Genomic DNA, 16,197 nt, shown 5'->3' with positions numbered 1-16,197 from the left:
TGAGCATACTTGTCCTGTCACCTTTACAGATTTAAAAACAACAAAAAATTAGTGCTATAAATTCTTTATTTCCTTGCCATAAAATGCTTATGTGTTCCATAGATAAGGTTCTTTGTCTTTGCTTCTAATTGCAGTCAAGAGAGCCACTTGAAAGAGAATATTCTGCTGCAGGAAAGCTAGTTTCAGTGTTTCTCACTTTAAAAAAAAAGTGCATTGTATGATTGTGAGGACCCAAAAGCTATTTTTAGCAGTTTGTGATCAGTTAGATGCTGTCAACAATTTTGATAGACATTATTATGAGTTGTTTGAGTGCTTTTTTTTTCCTTTCCACTCATCTTTTTGGTGAAGTGAGATAAAACTTTCTGGTTCCACTAATTGTGTTCTCTATATCATTGTACTAAAATTCAGATCACCTTAACCTTTTCTTTCAGTAGGAAAAACCGGGAGTAATGAGCCAGCCTTTATGTATTACATGAATGATGGTGTTTATGGTTCTTTTGCAAGTAAATTGTCTGAGAACTTGAATACTATCCCAGAGGTTCACAAGGTAAGAGTAAGTCATTTAACAAATACCTATTATTAGATGCACATAAAAATATTGGGTGGTGTTTTACACTTGAGGGATAAAGAGAGGAGGAGGATACCAAGAAGAAAGAGATATCTGTGCCCTTAAAAATCTTTTTCTGGCTATGTCTTGGGGATTGGAGGGGAGAGAAGGATAGTGGGAGATTGGCAGAAATTTTAGTATTTTCTGATGAAGTACTTAAAACATGAAACTTTTTTTTTCATGTAGAAATACAAGAAAGATGCGCCTCTGTTTACAAGCAGCCTTTGGGGTCCATCCTGTGATGAGCTTGATCAAATTACGGAAAACTGTCTTCTTCCTGAGCTGAATGTGGGAGATTGGCTGATTTTTGATAATATGGGAGCAGATACTCTCCATGAACCATCTGCTTTTAATGATTTTCAGAGGCCAACTGTTTATTACATGATGTCATTCAGTGATTGGTAAGATGTGTTGTTGTTGTGGTTGTTTTAAGCTGGGTGGGAGATTTGGAGTTTCATTTGGTGACAATTTTAATTGTCTATTTATCTGTCACTATATCTCTTCTGCCTTTTGTGGCTAAATTCTTTTAGAAGGCCATCTCATAGATGTCTCCATTTCCTTCCCTTTCATTCTTAACTCTTCACAGTCTGGCTTCCAACTTCATCCTCTGACTAAAACTGCCATCAAGTTACAATTTCTTTATCCTTCTTGACCTCTCTGCAGCCTTTAACAAGGTCAGTCACCCTGTTCTCCTTGATACTCTCCTCTCTCTAGGTTTTCATGACATTCCTCTCCTGGATCTCTTATGTATCTGCTCCTCAGTTGCCCTTGCTAGATCCAGATCACCCCCACTAACCAGGAGTGCCCAATAGGATTCTATCCTGGGTTCTCTTCTGTATTCTTTCATTTGATGATCTCATCAGCTCCCATGGATTTAATTAACTCTGTGCTAATAATTCTCACCTATCCAGCTCCAGACTCTTTGCTGACCTCCAATTTCACATAGCCAGCTGCCTTTCAGACATCTTGAACTGGACATCCAGTAGATATCTTAAACTCATCATGTCCAAAATTGAACTCACTGTCTTTTCCCCTAGACCCTCTCCTATTTCAAACTTACCCTTTTACTGTCAAGAGTACCATCGCTGCTTTGCAGCCTAGGCACTGTCATTCCTCATTCAATCTCTTGTCAAGACCTGTCAATTTTACCTTCATAATATCTATTGCATATGCTCCTTTGTCTCCACTGCCAGAGGCCCCTCATCACCTCATGCCTGGACTAGATGGTTGGTCTGCTTGCCATGTCCCCTATTCCAGTCCATCCTCCATTCAGCCACCAGCCACCTTTTTCCTAAAGCATAGATCTAACCTGACACCACCCTCAACCCCTCCAGTGAATCCCTATCACTTGCTGCCCAGGATCAAATACAAAATGATCTCTTCAGTTTACAAAGCTCTTCATAACCTCTCCTTCCTTTCCCTTTTCAGTCTTCTTATGCCATCTTCCTGTTCCTCTATTTTCCATATATTCTTCAGTCTGATGTCAGGCTTCCTTTCTGTTCTTTGAATGAGATGCTTCATCTGTCAGCTGTGGGCCTTTTTCATTGGCTGTCTACCATGTCTGGAATGCTCTGCTTCCTGGCTTCTCTGGCTTCTTACAAGTCCCAGCTAAAATCCCACCTTCTACAGAAAGCTTTTCTCAATCCTTCTTAATTCTAGTACCTTCCCTCTGTTAATTATTTCCTATTTATCTTGTAAATAGCGTAGTCATATATAGTTGTTTCCTTGTCTCTCCTATGAGATTGTGACCTCGTTGGGAGCAAGTACTCTTTTGCCTTTCTTTTGTCTTTCCTTAGTGCTTAGCCCAGTGCCTGGTACTTTGTGCTTTTTTTGACTGACTAGTATGATAATGTTTTCTTCATACCAGCACTGAGGTTAAGTGGTATAAGAGGCAGCATCAGAATCAGAAAAACTTGAGTTCAGGTTACCTGCTGGGCAAATGGGACCTTGGCCCAAGCCATTTAGTGTCTTTCCAGTACACTACATATAGTCATTTCATAGTTGTTGGGGTGGTGTTTTTTGTTTTATTTTTTCAGTTAAACATTTATTAAACACTGATACAACTACCATAATGTCATCTTTAAATAATTTGTGCCAAGTGATGATTTCAGCAAAAGTTAATTTCACCTATTTTCTTTTCAATAATATAGGTATGAGATGCAAGATGCTGGATTTACTTCAGACACAATGATGAAGAACTACTTCTTTGTGCCTTCTTGCATTCAGCTGAGCCAAGACGACAGCAGCTTTTCCACTGAAGCTTAAAACAGGCATTAACGCTTCCTTTTAGACCTGAAGTTGCAAGTTAAGCTTGTCTGGTCAACATTCCAGTGTGGAAGAAAAATTGAACAATCTTAACCATTCACTCTCCAAAACTTGAAAGAAATTAGTAATAATAGCTAATTGGGACCAGGCAAAACCAGCTTACAACTAAAATTCTTTGGGGTGAGGTGGGAATTAGATAATGTGTCCAGATTTAAACTTACCAGTTGTCCAACCCCTAAGCGTTTAAAATAAAATATGCAACAAAATGGATGACTTAGTGGAGATGGAAGCCCATCACTTGGGTTCCCCATTATAAACCGTTTACATACAAGTACACAGTTTTTATACTAAGGATTCCTGTTAGAAAGTCTTGTAAAGTTATTGTCTTTCTCCTAGATATATCAAATGTCAAGTGGAAGACCGGTGTGACTTCATTTAGATATGTTTAGTGTATTTAGAATGTGTAAATTTGTGCTTTGAACTGTAGTTTAATAAATGTAAAATTGCATCATAGTATTTGTTGTATTTGACCTGACGTAACTCTTGTATGATTGCAATAAAATTTTGTGTAGATTTTACTGTTTTTTCAGGCTAAAACTTTGGGAAAGGGGCTAGTTAGCAAAGGTAGTTTTGAAATAGATGTGTATATGACTGTTTTGAAAGTTATTTTTCTTTAGCCCATTATTTCAAGTTTAGTTTGGCAGTACTTATAATTTTTTTTCAATTATTTAAGTTTTCAATAATTTAAGTAAAATAAGTTTGATAAATCATTGTGAATTTCAGATTCTTTACTGGAAAGTTGACATGTAGTTTGTAATGTTTATTAAACATAGTATGTTTCTTTAACAATTCTAACACCAAAAATGTTAAACCTGCAAGCCCAACAGTAATAAATACACATCTGTATATAGATACAATGCATGTAGTACCTTAGACATACAAGTTTATTGGCTGAAATGGTAATTTATACTAAATAACAGAGTGGGGGGGGAATAAATTGCAAATAGTTATGCATATCAGTAAAAAGAAGGGCTATATCCATCTTGAAAAACCTTGATGCTCTTTTGCACTGGATATTTAAATTTTTAATTGCAGGAAAGCACACTATTAAGTTTTGCAACTGCAGTAATGATTAGAAAAAAAATTTAAGCCGTTCCCTTAATTCTTTGTTACTTTGAGTTCAGTTAGCATTATTTTAATTCTTGTACTAATTTGGTTGGGGTTTTTTGTTTATCTTTGGCCTGACAATGTTTAGTCAGGATTTGCCATGTTCACTGCTAATGTTATTAATAATTTTAGCTTTCAGGATTGAAATAGCAATGAAACACAAGGATCGTTGTTCCTAACTTAGCTTTTGCTCAGGTGTGGAATTTCTGCCTCCCAAGTGGAAATATAACTTCACATTGGTGCCAATTGACAGAAAATCCTAACCTGTGTACTTACGAGTTAGGAATATAATACAAAGCTGGTTTTTACACATGTGCTTCAAAGCAGAAAGAAATTGATCATGATTCTCTCGAAATTTAAACCTTTGAAACCAATAGGGTGCACTCATTGCTTGATACTTTGTGATTTAATGAATGCCTATTTGAACTTAATATTGGGGCTACTATTTAGGATCCTAGCATGCTGGTGTGTCATCTTAATTGTATTTATGGGGGTGGCCAAGACTAAATGTAGAGTTTTATGCAAAATTCTAAACTTACCATGCAATATCCTTGGAACTCAGAGAGATGGAGGAATTGCTTCCCTACCTCCTTTATGTGTCATGCTTGTTTGTGGCCCAGGAATGCCAAACTTTTGCAGCTTCGAGCTTATTGATCACTTAGGATAGCTTCTTAAGTTTCACAGCATATCAGTTTTGCTGTGAATTCTGTAGAAGATTTGTTTTATGTGAAAATGAAAACAGCTCAGAGCTGTATTCCTTTGTAAACGATATGGTAGTAACTTCGGAGATGTCTGTATTGTATTTGAAGACTGTTTGCCATAAAAATTGAAGTTTTGAACCTATGTATTTCAATTTGATATGCTAAAAACACTGAATTAATGTTACTCTCCTTTCTGTTTACAATATTGTAATCTCAATCCAGAATTTAACTGAATATAAAGACATGATTTCTATATAGTAAATTGAATTGTAAAGGTAACCTGTGTGATTCTAAATACACACTCTAAAGTTTTTTTCATTCACCTTTTAATCCTAATGGCTTTTAATGTGAAGTTGAAGTTTTAATTAGTATGTTAACTTCTAAGCATTCTTCCAGAATGTTTTCTTATGGTACAATTAACATTTGCATTAGATTGTTATTTAAAGAGCTATGACAAGTTTAAACTGGCAAAGTACTTAAGATAAAAAAATAATGAATGTTTTGAAAATATCAAATAAAATCCTGCGTGCAATAATGTAAAGATTTCCTAGGGCCACATAAGTTGTCACCACATGCATATTAAGGGAGAAATGTTAGCATTTTCTTATTTATTCCCAACACTTGCTTTATGCTAGTGTTGCAATACAGGATTAATAGTAGATTTATATAGTGTTTTAATACCTATAAAACTGAAAATCCAAGAGTAAAAATTGACACTTGTTGAGTATACAAGTTATGTGTTAAAGGCATTAAATCATTTTCTTTTGGTAAAATTTAATACGATTTTCCCCGTGACATTATTAGAAGCATATAGAAGTCTAGCTAAAAGACAGTATTTTGAGACTTCAGAAGTGAATCATAGTATACTTATTGTTGCTACAAATTCATTGGAAAAGTTTCATTTCCATAATCTGGGCAGGGTATTTTTTTCTCTGTACTGCCAAACTCTTAAGGCCTTCACATGAGCACTTGGGATGCTCATTTAAAGCATGTTTAATAGTTTGGTCAGTAAGGACACTGCAAAGAATCTCAGACCCTTTCTAGTCCAGCCCAAGAATTCCTTCTACAACATGCTGATAGAGTTGTTGCCCAGCTTCTAACCTTTTTTCAGTATAAATTTCATTACATTTAATACTACTTCTGTTATTCTTTCCTTGTTATAGTGGTGTTGTTCCTTTGTTTTCTTGCTTTTGACCATTCATTTGCCTTTGGTCCTTAAAACATGGCATGTTTTTTGAGGTTCTATCCCTAAGCCCTCTTGACTCATTCTTTTCCACTCATGAATTCAATTGTCACTGATTCCAAATTTGCATATTCAGCCCTATTAATTTGATCTTCAGTCCTGAATTTCTGCTTCCTGACCATTTCCACTTGGAATATTCTGCTAGAATCTCAAACAGTATATCCAAAATTAACTCCATGCAAACCACTATGCAAAACTGTCCTTCCTTGCTTCTGGGGTAAAATACAAACTGCCATTCCTGGCATATAAGTGCTGCCGCAGTATGGCTCTAACCATATGTAATGAATATTACTTTCAGAGAAATTTCTCTCATCCCTTAAATATGTGCCCTTTTCATTTTGGCCTATCAGAATCACTGTCTTCTTTTCAGATGCCTTTCATTCACACTTTTCTGATTGATCTGTGCTCCTGACTCCCAAGTTAATTCCTCAACTAGTCCTCGAATTTTTCATTTGTCCTGTTACTCCTTACCATATCTGTGCGTCTGTTTTCCCTATCCCAGCTTAGTAGTGTATTCCTTGAAATCAAGAAAAATGGGTCTTTTTTTTTCTTGTCTGCCTGGTAAATATTTTGGGAGAAGTCTTAGGTAACTAAGGAGGGTGGAGTTGATAGATAACCTATAACCTATGCAAGCTTCATTTAGGGGGTATCACTAATGGTAGTTTTGCTCATAGTTGTAGATTGTTCTGCAATATAAAATGCCCTATAATTCACTACTGGACACAGGAAGCATTTGTCACAGTCTTTTGAGGACTTAGGTAGCTTAGCTTTGAGTTTAGGGTCTTTTTTTTTTTTAAACGAGTGAATAGGAAGATCTCAACTGAGTTTCTAGAGGTGGTTGAAAAGGTTTCTTTACCTACCCTTTGGGTGTTTTACTGCACTTGGCAGCTTTACAACACTTTGCAGCAGTAAGAAGTTTGTATATTTGTATATCCCACTTTAATCTCAAGCCTGAAAAAATGGTGATCTACCCTTACTTGGTAGTATTTTTAGTTTGGAAGGGAGAGATATGAAAAGTTGTGAGTTTAGAATTTGTTATAGAGAGATTGAAGGGGAGGTAACTTGCCATGGTGGGTAGGTCTGGGTCTAAGTCTCACTTGTGATGTGAGAACTGGTAACCAAGAGCAACTAGTAGTAGCCCAAGCAACTCGAATTGGAGATCTACTTAGGGGGAGGCAATGTTTGTATTCCTCCAATATTGAAGGCAATGGCACAAATGAGAATTATGGGAAAGGTCATTTTTTTAATGGGGGGGTAGTTGAACCAAGAGTATTGGTGCAATAGAAAGTTCACTGAACTTGAAGTTGTAGGAACTGAGTTTGAATCCTGATTCTGTACGTTACCATCAAGTCACTTATGTGGGCCTCAGTTTCTTTATTTGCAGTATAAGGGATTCTCTCTTTTAGCTCTAGCTTTAGGATTCTGAGTTTGCACAAGATTTTTAAGTTATCTTAGAAAAAGACTTAAGTAGTCATCTGAAATGAGTAAGCTTCATATGTAAATGTTTCACAAAGTACCTGACTACCAAAAAAGCTATGTGAAAACGCAGTATCCCATTAAAATTAGTCTTAACAGCCTTTTAGAATATTGATGAGAAAGAAGGCATTTTCAAGAATGAGAAATAAGGGTTTTTCTGACTGGAGAAAAAAAATTCAATCTATACTCCTAAGATTTGGAAGAGGGGTCTCCTCAGAGATAGTTTAGTCTAAATTCATATTTGAAACATGAGAATCCTCTACAGTAATATCCATGGCTAATCATTTCAATTCAAAGACCTCCAGTGGTGAGGAATCCATCTTTTAAGGCAGCCCATTCCACTAAAAACACCTGTTTTTAGGATCTTTTTCCTGAATATTAAGCTGAAGTTTGCCTCTGCAGTTTATTTGGTCCTAGTGTTGTATTCAAGGTGAAAGCTAAAAATAAGTAATTCTTACATGTGAGAAACTTTAAAATACTTGAATGCTATTGGTGTTCCACCTGAGTCTTGTAGGCTAAATGGCCATGTTCTTTTTCATTTTATTTTGGTTGATCCTCATGATATTTTGGGAAATTTCGATGTGTGGTGGAAAGAACACTGCATTTTTGTTTTGTTTTAACCACTTTTTCTCCCCACTCCCCAAATGAAAAAGAATTAGAAACAATGTAACAAATTTACATACATAACCAAGCAAAATAAAACTCCCATGTTCATGTCACAAAAATGTGTTATTTTGCATTTGAATCCATTTCCAGTCTAGTAGGAGGTGATAGCGTAGATCTCAGTCCTGGATTCATGATTGGTCATTATACTGGATCTTTCAAAGTTGTTTGTCTTTGTAGTGTTATTGAATACATTGTTTGGTTCTGCTCACTTAACATTAGTTCATACACATTTCCAGACTTCTTTTGAAGGCTTTTATTTTTATATGGCTCAATAACAGGTTTGTTTAGCCATTCTCCAGTTGGTGAATAATCCCTTAGTTTCCAGTTGTTTGCTACATGATAACAACTTCTGTACATATATTACTATTAGTGCATTAGCATTCCTCTTCTTGCTGTCCTCTTAACGTTTGCCATTTTTTAAAATTTGTTATCTTTACCCATCTGTTGGGTATAAGATGGAACCTCTGAGTTGTTTTAGTTTGCATTTCTCAATGATAAAGAGTGTTTTTTAAAATATAGTTGATAGTTTGGCTAATTTCCTTTAAGTACTACTAATTCCTAGCCTTTGACTGTTTAGCAATTAGGCAGTGGTTCTTGTAAATCTGGATCATCTTACCTAGTTTAGAGAAGCTTTAGAGGGTGTCTTTTTTGATTTTGTGTAATTAAACTTGTCCATTCTATTACCTGTGACCCTTTCTATCCTTTGTTGGTCATAAACTCTTCCTCTATCCAAAGATTTGAAAGGAAGTATCTTACTCTAATTTCTTTCTGATGTGACTGGCCTTACAGAGCTAGATCACCTAACTCTTTAGAGTTTATTGTGGTTTGTTGTGAGAACTTAGTTTTTCTTTGAGATCAATATATTTTCTTTAATTATTGCATTTTGCTTCTCTTCAGACTAGTCAGAAATATCCTGCTGGGCTTCCATGTTCCCTTGAGAATCTAAAAGATCCTGTGCCCTTCAGGTGTTGGTTCATTTTCCTTTGTCCTGCAATATTCATAGATGTTTGGATTCATTTAACTTAGCTGAAGGCCATGTTCCTTTCTGTTATTATCTTCCTTGTTAGTTGTATCTATCTGTGTTCAAGGTCTTTCATTGAATTTTCTTTTTAAGATCTTTGGTGATTTCATTCCTTTTCCACTTTCACTCTCTGACTTTCCTCTTGATGGTGGTTTTCTCAGACCTTAGAGCTGGCTCACCTTTCTTTCACCTTCCTCACCCTCACCCCATGCTGGGAAATTCACACTTCACCAGCCTCAGTTTCTGTTCCAAGTGATTTCTGGGGAAACAGAACTGGCCACAGCTAGATGCCAGTCCCCTTAAGTCATCTAGGTGGTACATTGGACAATGGCACTGGTTCTATGATCAGGAAGACCTGAGTTCAAATACAGCCTCAAACACTTAATAGATGTATGGCCCTGGCCAAGTCATATAACCTATTTGCCTCAGTTTCCTCAGCTGTAAAATGATAATGCTAATAGCACCTACCTCCCAGGGTTATAGTAAAGGGCTTAAACATGGTCCCTCCCACATCGTAGGTTCTTAAGGCATGTTTCCTTACTTGAGGTCTAGTGGAATGCTACATATATGCTGTTGCACTCCGTTCTCTGAGCTTCATCATAGCACAGAAATTTCTTCCTTACACAGAATTCTAATTCTGAAGTGGTTTTAGTCTTCCATCTTGCTAATCCTGTATCCCAGGTAATTTTTGTCATAGTCCTTAGCCTAATTGCTGGGGTCTTTGGATTTATCAAACTTTGGGCTATTAGGTTCATTTACTTCTTTGTTACGGACTTAATTTTTTTTCCGTTGATCAATTTTTTTAAACCAGTAGCAAATCTCAACTTGGCTTTTAATCCCAATTTAAGGGTTTGACCTTGGGCAAGTAAATAACTTAACCTCATATCTGCAAAAGAATGAGTTTGGACCAAATGATGTCTTAAGGCCTAGACCAGACTCTTAATTTTATTACCCTTCTGTTCAACTTCTCCAAGAAGGATGAGTTATAAATCTGGGGTTCATGGATTTGCAAGCAGTCCATGGATTCTACGTTCAGGGGTTCTATGAGCTTGGATGAGGAAAAAGCAGTTTTTTTCTATACAATTGATTTTCTTTGTAATACTATGCATTTTTTAAATTTGGTATTTTTTTTGTTTTTGGTGAGGCAATAGGGGTTAGGTGACTTGCCCAGGGTCACACAGCTAGTAACTGTCAAATGTCTGAGGCCGAATTTGAACTCGGGTCCTCCTGACTCCAAGGCTGTGCAGTTCTATCCACTGCACCACCTGGCTGCCCCTGATATTATAAATTTTACATATTTACAAACATTTTGAGTAGGATCTACAGGAAGAAAGGAATTAAGACTGTTTATTAAGCACCTATTATGTGCGGTGCCAGGCATTGTGCTAGTTATTTTACAAATGGCTCATTTAACCACTTTAGGAAGTATAATCTATTATCTATCCCCATTTTATGGTTTAAGCTGAAACAGGGTCACACAGTATGAGTTCAGATTTGAATTCAGTTCATATGCTTCACCAAATTGCTAAACAGATTTGTGTCATGACATAAACAAAGTTAAGAATTGCCCAAGTTTCAGCTTGTCCGTGTTATTTCTGACTAAAGCAAACTACTATAGGACAGTTAACTTTATTCTGGACCATATATTTCCATTAATACATCATACCCTTGACATAATTTAATTTGCTGTCTCCAAGTCACTTTTTAAATACAAATTATTGCCTTAGCTTCACTATCCAAACTATACGTAAAGCAGTTAGTTTTTCTTTTAAATACAAGACTGATACTTTTGCATTTATACTCCAGTGGATCTGAGATCCTAAAAATACAGGTATTTCAACAGATCACAGCTGTTTGTTGTTTTTTTTAAAAAATTTTATCTTTTTTACAAAACAAGGGTACAGTGGAGCATATGGGTTGTTTATCAATCTCGTTATGGGACCAGACCATGTTTTTCAATCGGATGTTATTAAATTTTTTTACTCTAGTTCTTCATACTTTTTTCATGCTCACATCTTCCATGTGCCTCTTGCCCTTCATGTGATCTTCAGCTTTCATTGTTTGGATACCGTATTGTTGCAGAATTCAGAATTCAGTCAAGCATTTATGTGATGGGCACTGTCTTAAGCTGCCCTAGCATTTCAAAGAAAACACAAAAACAATCTGTGCCCTCAGGGAGCACACGTTCTAAAGCTGTGACATGTACATAGATATATACTAGATACAAAGTAACTTTAGAGGGCAAAGCACTAGCAAGTTGGACAACCTAGAAAAAAATGATCTACAAAAGGTGGTCATTTGGGCAAAGTATTGAAGTAAGCCAGAGTTTCTACGGAAGAACATTCCAGGGAGCTGGACAGTCAGTGCAAAGAGGACAAATTAGTCTGGGCTATAGAATACTTGGAGGGATATTGTGTAAGGGGTCTGAAAAGATAGGGGCCAGGTTATGAAGAGCTTTAAATATGAAAGTTTATCAGTTTATATTTAATCCTAGAGGTAATAGCTGCTGAAGTTTATGGAGTTCAAGGGTCACATGGGCCAATGTGTTCTTTAGGAAAATCACTTTGGTCAATGGAAGAGAGATTAGTGTGGGGAGAAAAGTAAAGATCAAATAAGAAGAGGTTATGGTCAGAATTAGGATGATGAGTGGGAAGAGGATGGATCTGAGAGACGGAAGGGGGGAATGAATTGGCAACTGATACGGAGTGAGAGGAGTTGGCAACGCTGAGATTTTGAACCTGAGTGCCTGATAATGGTGGTGCCCACAACTGTAATAGGGAATTTTGAAAGATGGGTGGCACATAGTAGGTGATTAATATATGTTTACTGACTGACTAGCTATCTGAAGATCTAGCGCTGACTGGATCCAGATTTTGATTGAGGAGTGGGTACCTAATGGTAGCCATCTGTAAGGTGGGGGGGAAGGGAGGGAAGAAAAAAAAGGAAATTTACACAATAACTTTCTTATGTATTTAAAAGGAATAGCAAGTTGTACATAATAAATTTTGCAGTTTCATGTGCAGTCATCTTTTATTATACTATGGGAAATGCTTGTTCTATAAATTAAATTTTAAATTGTTTAAATAGATACAAAATTTTTTTAAAAGATGAGTTGGCGCCAAAGTAAGAGAGCCAAGAAAGTAGTGTCTGAAAAACCCAATAAGAAGAGAGTATCCAGGGAGAAAAAAAAAGTGGTTAATAGTTTTAAATTTGGTAGGGAAACCATGAAGGATGAGTACTAAGAAAATGCCGTTGAATTTGTCAACTAAGATCACTGGAAGTCATATTGGAAAGAATTTAGAGAGAAGAGGAAGGGGAGGCATTGCATGTAGATAACTTTTTCCAGTTTAGCTGAGAAAGGAAGAAGAGCTAATGGGGATGGTAGGATTTAATGAGAGTATCTTCAGAATGGAGGCAGTTAGTCTTAGGCATATTTGTAGACAGTAGGGAAGGAACCTCTAGAAAGAGATGGAGATTGAAGATTAGAGAGAAGAGGATATATGATGATGAGAATAATCTATTCAAGATGGGAGGGGATGAGATCAAGGGTCAGCCTTGGCAAGAAGGGCCATCTCTTCACAGTGACTGAAAAGATCTGTAAACATTTTTATAATACATTTAATCATGAAAGACAGTAGCTTTGATCTTAACGTCTCAGTCCTGAACGTACTTTGAGGGAGGTGGAAATCAAGACCTCAAGGTATGAGTTGTCTTCACCTGAGAGTTTTGTTTTGGGGAATGAGGGTGCTGTAGAAGCTTGGTGAGAGAAGTGGAAAAGCCCCTGTGGTGGGTGGGATAGAGAACTGATTAGGGAGCAGGATTGCTTTGCTTCAGTGAGGGCCCAGTTGAGATTAGACAATATAAATTTGTAGCGTACATAATCCCAGCATGGTTTTGTGACTTCCTCTACCTTTGTAGGAGAAAAGGAGGCAGATGATAAAAATTATGCTGTGTTGGTGTTTGGAAAAGAGTGAGTGATGATAAGGACACAGAAGCAAGGGTTCAAGAATAGGAGATGTGGTCATGTTGAAATGGTTTACCAAGGCATCCTGACTGGGAAGGGTTGAGCATGTAGCCAGAGGTGATGGCAAGAAGCTCGGAGTCATTAAAAGAGCTTTGTAATTCCCCAGAAATAAGCCAGTCCATTCTCTTTCTTGCCCAGCTCATTGTCCAATGTGTAGTACTATTCCAGGATGCATCCATGCGCACACACACACACACGAGCACATATTCCTGTTCCCCTTAATATTAAGAATTATAATAATCAAATAAGATGATGTCTTCTATGTCTTTTAAACAATCATATAATTTCAATATATGTATATAAGGCATTTCATATGAGGTTTTTATAAAATAAAATCCTTTTTTATACCCAAGAAAGAGTTTCAAGCTGGAAGGAAAACAACAAACAGAAAACATCTATAAAAAATTACATAGCAAACTTTTCATCATCGAGGACAGTAGAACTACTACATTTGGAATAACATCACAGTCTGGCATATGCTTCTTGAGGAAGTGAAAATAGGATGGAAAAAAAGATGGGGAAAAGCAACTAGACTAGAAAAAAGTATATACTGTGCTGAAGGCAATACAGTTATGAAGGCATTAAGGGATTGAGACTCAAGGTATCTATCTGAAGGAGGGGAAGATAGCAAAATCATGACAACGAACCTTATTAACCAGAAAAAGCAAAGGCAATAACCATCAACTCATGTGTCTACTTTTTCAGTTATTTCAAAATTTCATGTGAATAATCTATACACCTCAAGAATATCCTTGATGAAGTTATTAGAAGGAAACAGCAAGACTTGTTTTTGTTTTTGTTTGGTTTGGTGACGCAATTGGGGTTAAGTGACTTGCCCAGGGTCACACAGCTAATATCAAGTATCTGAGGCTGGATTTGAACTCAGGTCCTCTTGACTCCAGGGCCAGTGTTTAACAGTAAGACTTTTGCATGTAACATTTCATAGTAGATCATATCTTTGATATCACAAAATTGACTGAGATATTTAGATACCACTTTGCTCATTCTTTGATTTTTTTTTTATCAGACCCATGATTTCAATAGTGTAGGGGCATTCCCTCTTCTAACACAGGCTAGCACCTTCTCTTTAATTTACTCTCTTAGAAAGTTGCTTGAGGGACTGAAAAGCTGTGACTTGCTCAGTGCCGCAGTGTTAACATTTGTCACAGGGAAGACTTGAACCTAGATCTTTCAGACTGTGAACCTAGCTGTCTATCTACTATGCTACACTGCCTATGTTAAACTTTATCATATTAGATTTAATCCATTATACCAGGCTGTCAAGGTTTTTTTTTTTTTAATCCTCCCCCCACCCTCCACCCCCCCACACTGAATGCTTTGGTTTTCTTAACCAGGCTTATTTTCATTATCAGGTCCAAGGACAAAAGTCCTTTTTCATTTGTTTATTCATTTGGTTATTCAATCCATTCTGAATTTACCTACTTTCATCCAATCCAAATTTCTCCATCCAAGAATAGCATGAGAGGCCTTTAATCCTTGCTGAAATACAAGTATGTCTATGGCTTTCTCCTTATCTACTAATCATGTCACTGTCAAAGGATATGATGTCACTCTGGCATTACTTATTTATGGTTTTAGCTTAATTTTATTCATATCTTTTATTTTTGTATTTTCATTTCCAGATAGGTTCTATTCCCTCCCTTACCTATTGAACTACCTCTCATAAAAAAGATTTTTAAAAGAGAGGAAAAGCATTCAAAAATCCAATCAACATATCATGTCTCTCTCTCTCTCTGTCTCTCTCATGTTATATACACATACATACATAAACACACATACAAAGAAATGAGGGAGCTGCTTTTTCTTAATTTTTCTCTTGGGCCAAGTTTGATGATTATAATTACACTATTCAGTTTGGGTTTTTGTTGCTGTTTTTGTCATAGTACTCATTGTATGCATTTTCCTTGTTCTGTGTATTTCTTTATCAATTCCTCTTCTTTTCCACTTCTCTCCTCAAGCTTCCACTGCACACCATTCCCCCAAAGTCATCCCATGTTTCTCTGAATTCCTCACATTATTTCTTATAATAGGAATATTCTATTACATTCATGTACCACAGTTTGTTTGCTGGCATGATTTTTTAATTATGCTGGCTGATAGAATGGCTGATGCCATTCCCTTTCTAAGTCCCCCCAGACCACCTTTTTAATGACCTTTAATTTTACTGGGTAAAGAGCCCACTGTTCTATAGTTAAAGGTTCCAGCTTGCCCTTTCTGAAAGTTGGCACAATGTTTGTCTTCCTCTAGTCCTAGCATCTCTTTCACTCTCCAAGATTCCTCAAAAATTACTGATCAATTTTGCATTGATATGCACAAGTTATTTTTAAAAAATATGCTGGGATATAATTCATTATTGTTAGGTGACTTGTGTTCGTCAAATTAACCTATTATTTTCTCACCATTTCTTTGCTTATCTTGAGTTTCAGTTCACTTCCCTATTTTTGTTCTATCCTTCCCGTTCTTGAGAGCCTCCCATTCTTCTTTAACTTACACTCCTTTTAGAGTTGTAGATAATGGGAATCATACCCATAAATTCCTTGAAATCTTCCCTTCTAAAGCTTTAGGCCCATGTTGTTGTTGTTGTTCAGTTGTTTCAGTGCTGTCTGACTTTTTAAGACCCCGTTTGGGGTATTCTTGGCAAAATACTAAAAAGGTTTACCATTTCCTTCTCTAGCTTATTTTACAGATGAAAAAACTGAGTCAAGCAGGGTTAAGTGACTTGCTCAGGGCAGAGCTAGTAAATATCTTAGGCCAGATTTGAACTTTAGTCTTCTTGACACCAGTCTTGGTGCTCTGTTTACTAGGCTTCACCACCTCGCTGCCCTTGAGGCCACATTATTCTTAGCCTAAAACTGGTGTGCCTCTTCTTAAGTGGGAGTTTTCTTCCCTACACTAATGAGATCAGAGGCCTAACCAACTTTTCCTCCCAGATCCCAAGCCTATTTACATAGTGCCTTAGGGTTTACAAAGAACTTTCCCCATACCAACATTGCAAATGAAACAAAA

General features: G+C 36.6%; 1 protein-coding gene across 4 annotated transcripts in view; it reads left to right on the top strand.

The window, feature by feature from the left end:
- AZIN1 (antizyme inhibitor 1) overlaps positions 1-5,062 on the top strand; it is a 36,449-nt gene extending 31,387 nt beyond the window's left edge. For 3 of the 4 annotated variants that reach the window (XM_020969664.2, XM_020969671.2, XM_078153693.1), the window contains 3 exons: positions 432-547; positions 794-1,008; positions 2,758-5,062. In XM_020969664.2, coding sequence (XP_020825323.1) covers positions 432-547; positions 794-1,008; positions 2,758-2,872 — 446 coding nt within the window. In that variant the 3' untranslated portion in view covers positions 2,873-5,062. The remainder of the gene's footprint in view (positions 1-431; positions 548-793; positions 1,009-2,757) is intronic. The other variant, XM_020969673.2, reaches the window with a different exon arrangement.
- The last annotated feature ends 11,135 nt before the right edge of the window (positions 5,063-16,197 follow it).

The sequence above is a fragment of the Phascolarctos cinereus genome, unplaced genomic scaffold (assembly GCF_003287225.1).
Source record: "Phascolarctos cinereus isolate Bilbo 61053 unplaced genomic scaffold, phaCin_HiC Scaffold_4;HRSCAF=312, whole genome shotgun sequence".
NCBI classification, from domain to species: domain Eukaryota; kingdom Metazoa; phylum Chordata; class Mammalia; order Diprotodontia; family Phascolarctidae; genus Phascolarctos; species Phascolarctos cinereus.
Note: the sequence above shows the minus strand (reverse complement) of the source record. Positions and strands in the feature narration are given on the sequence as shown.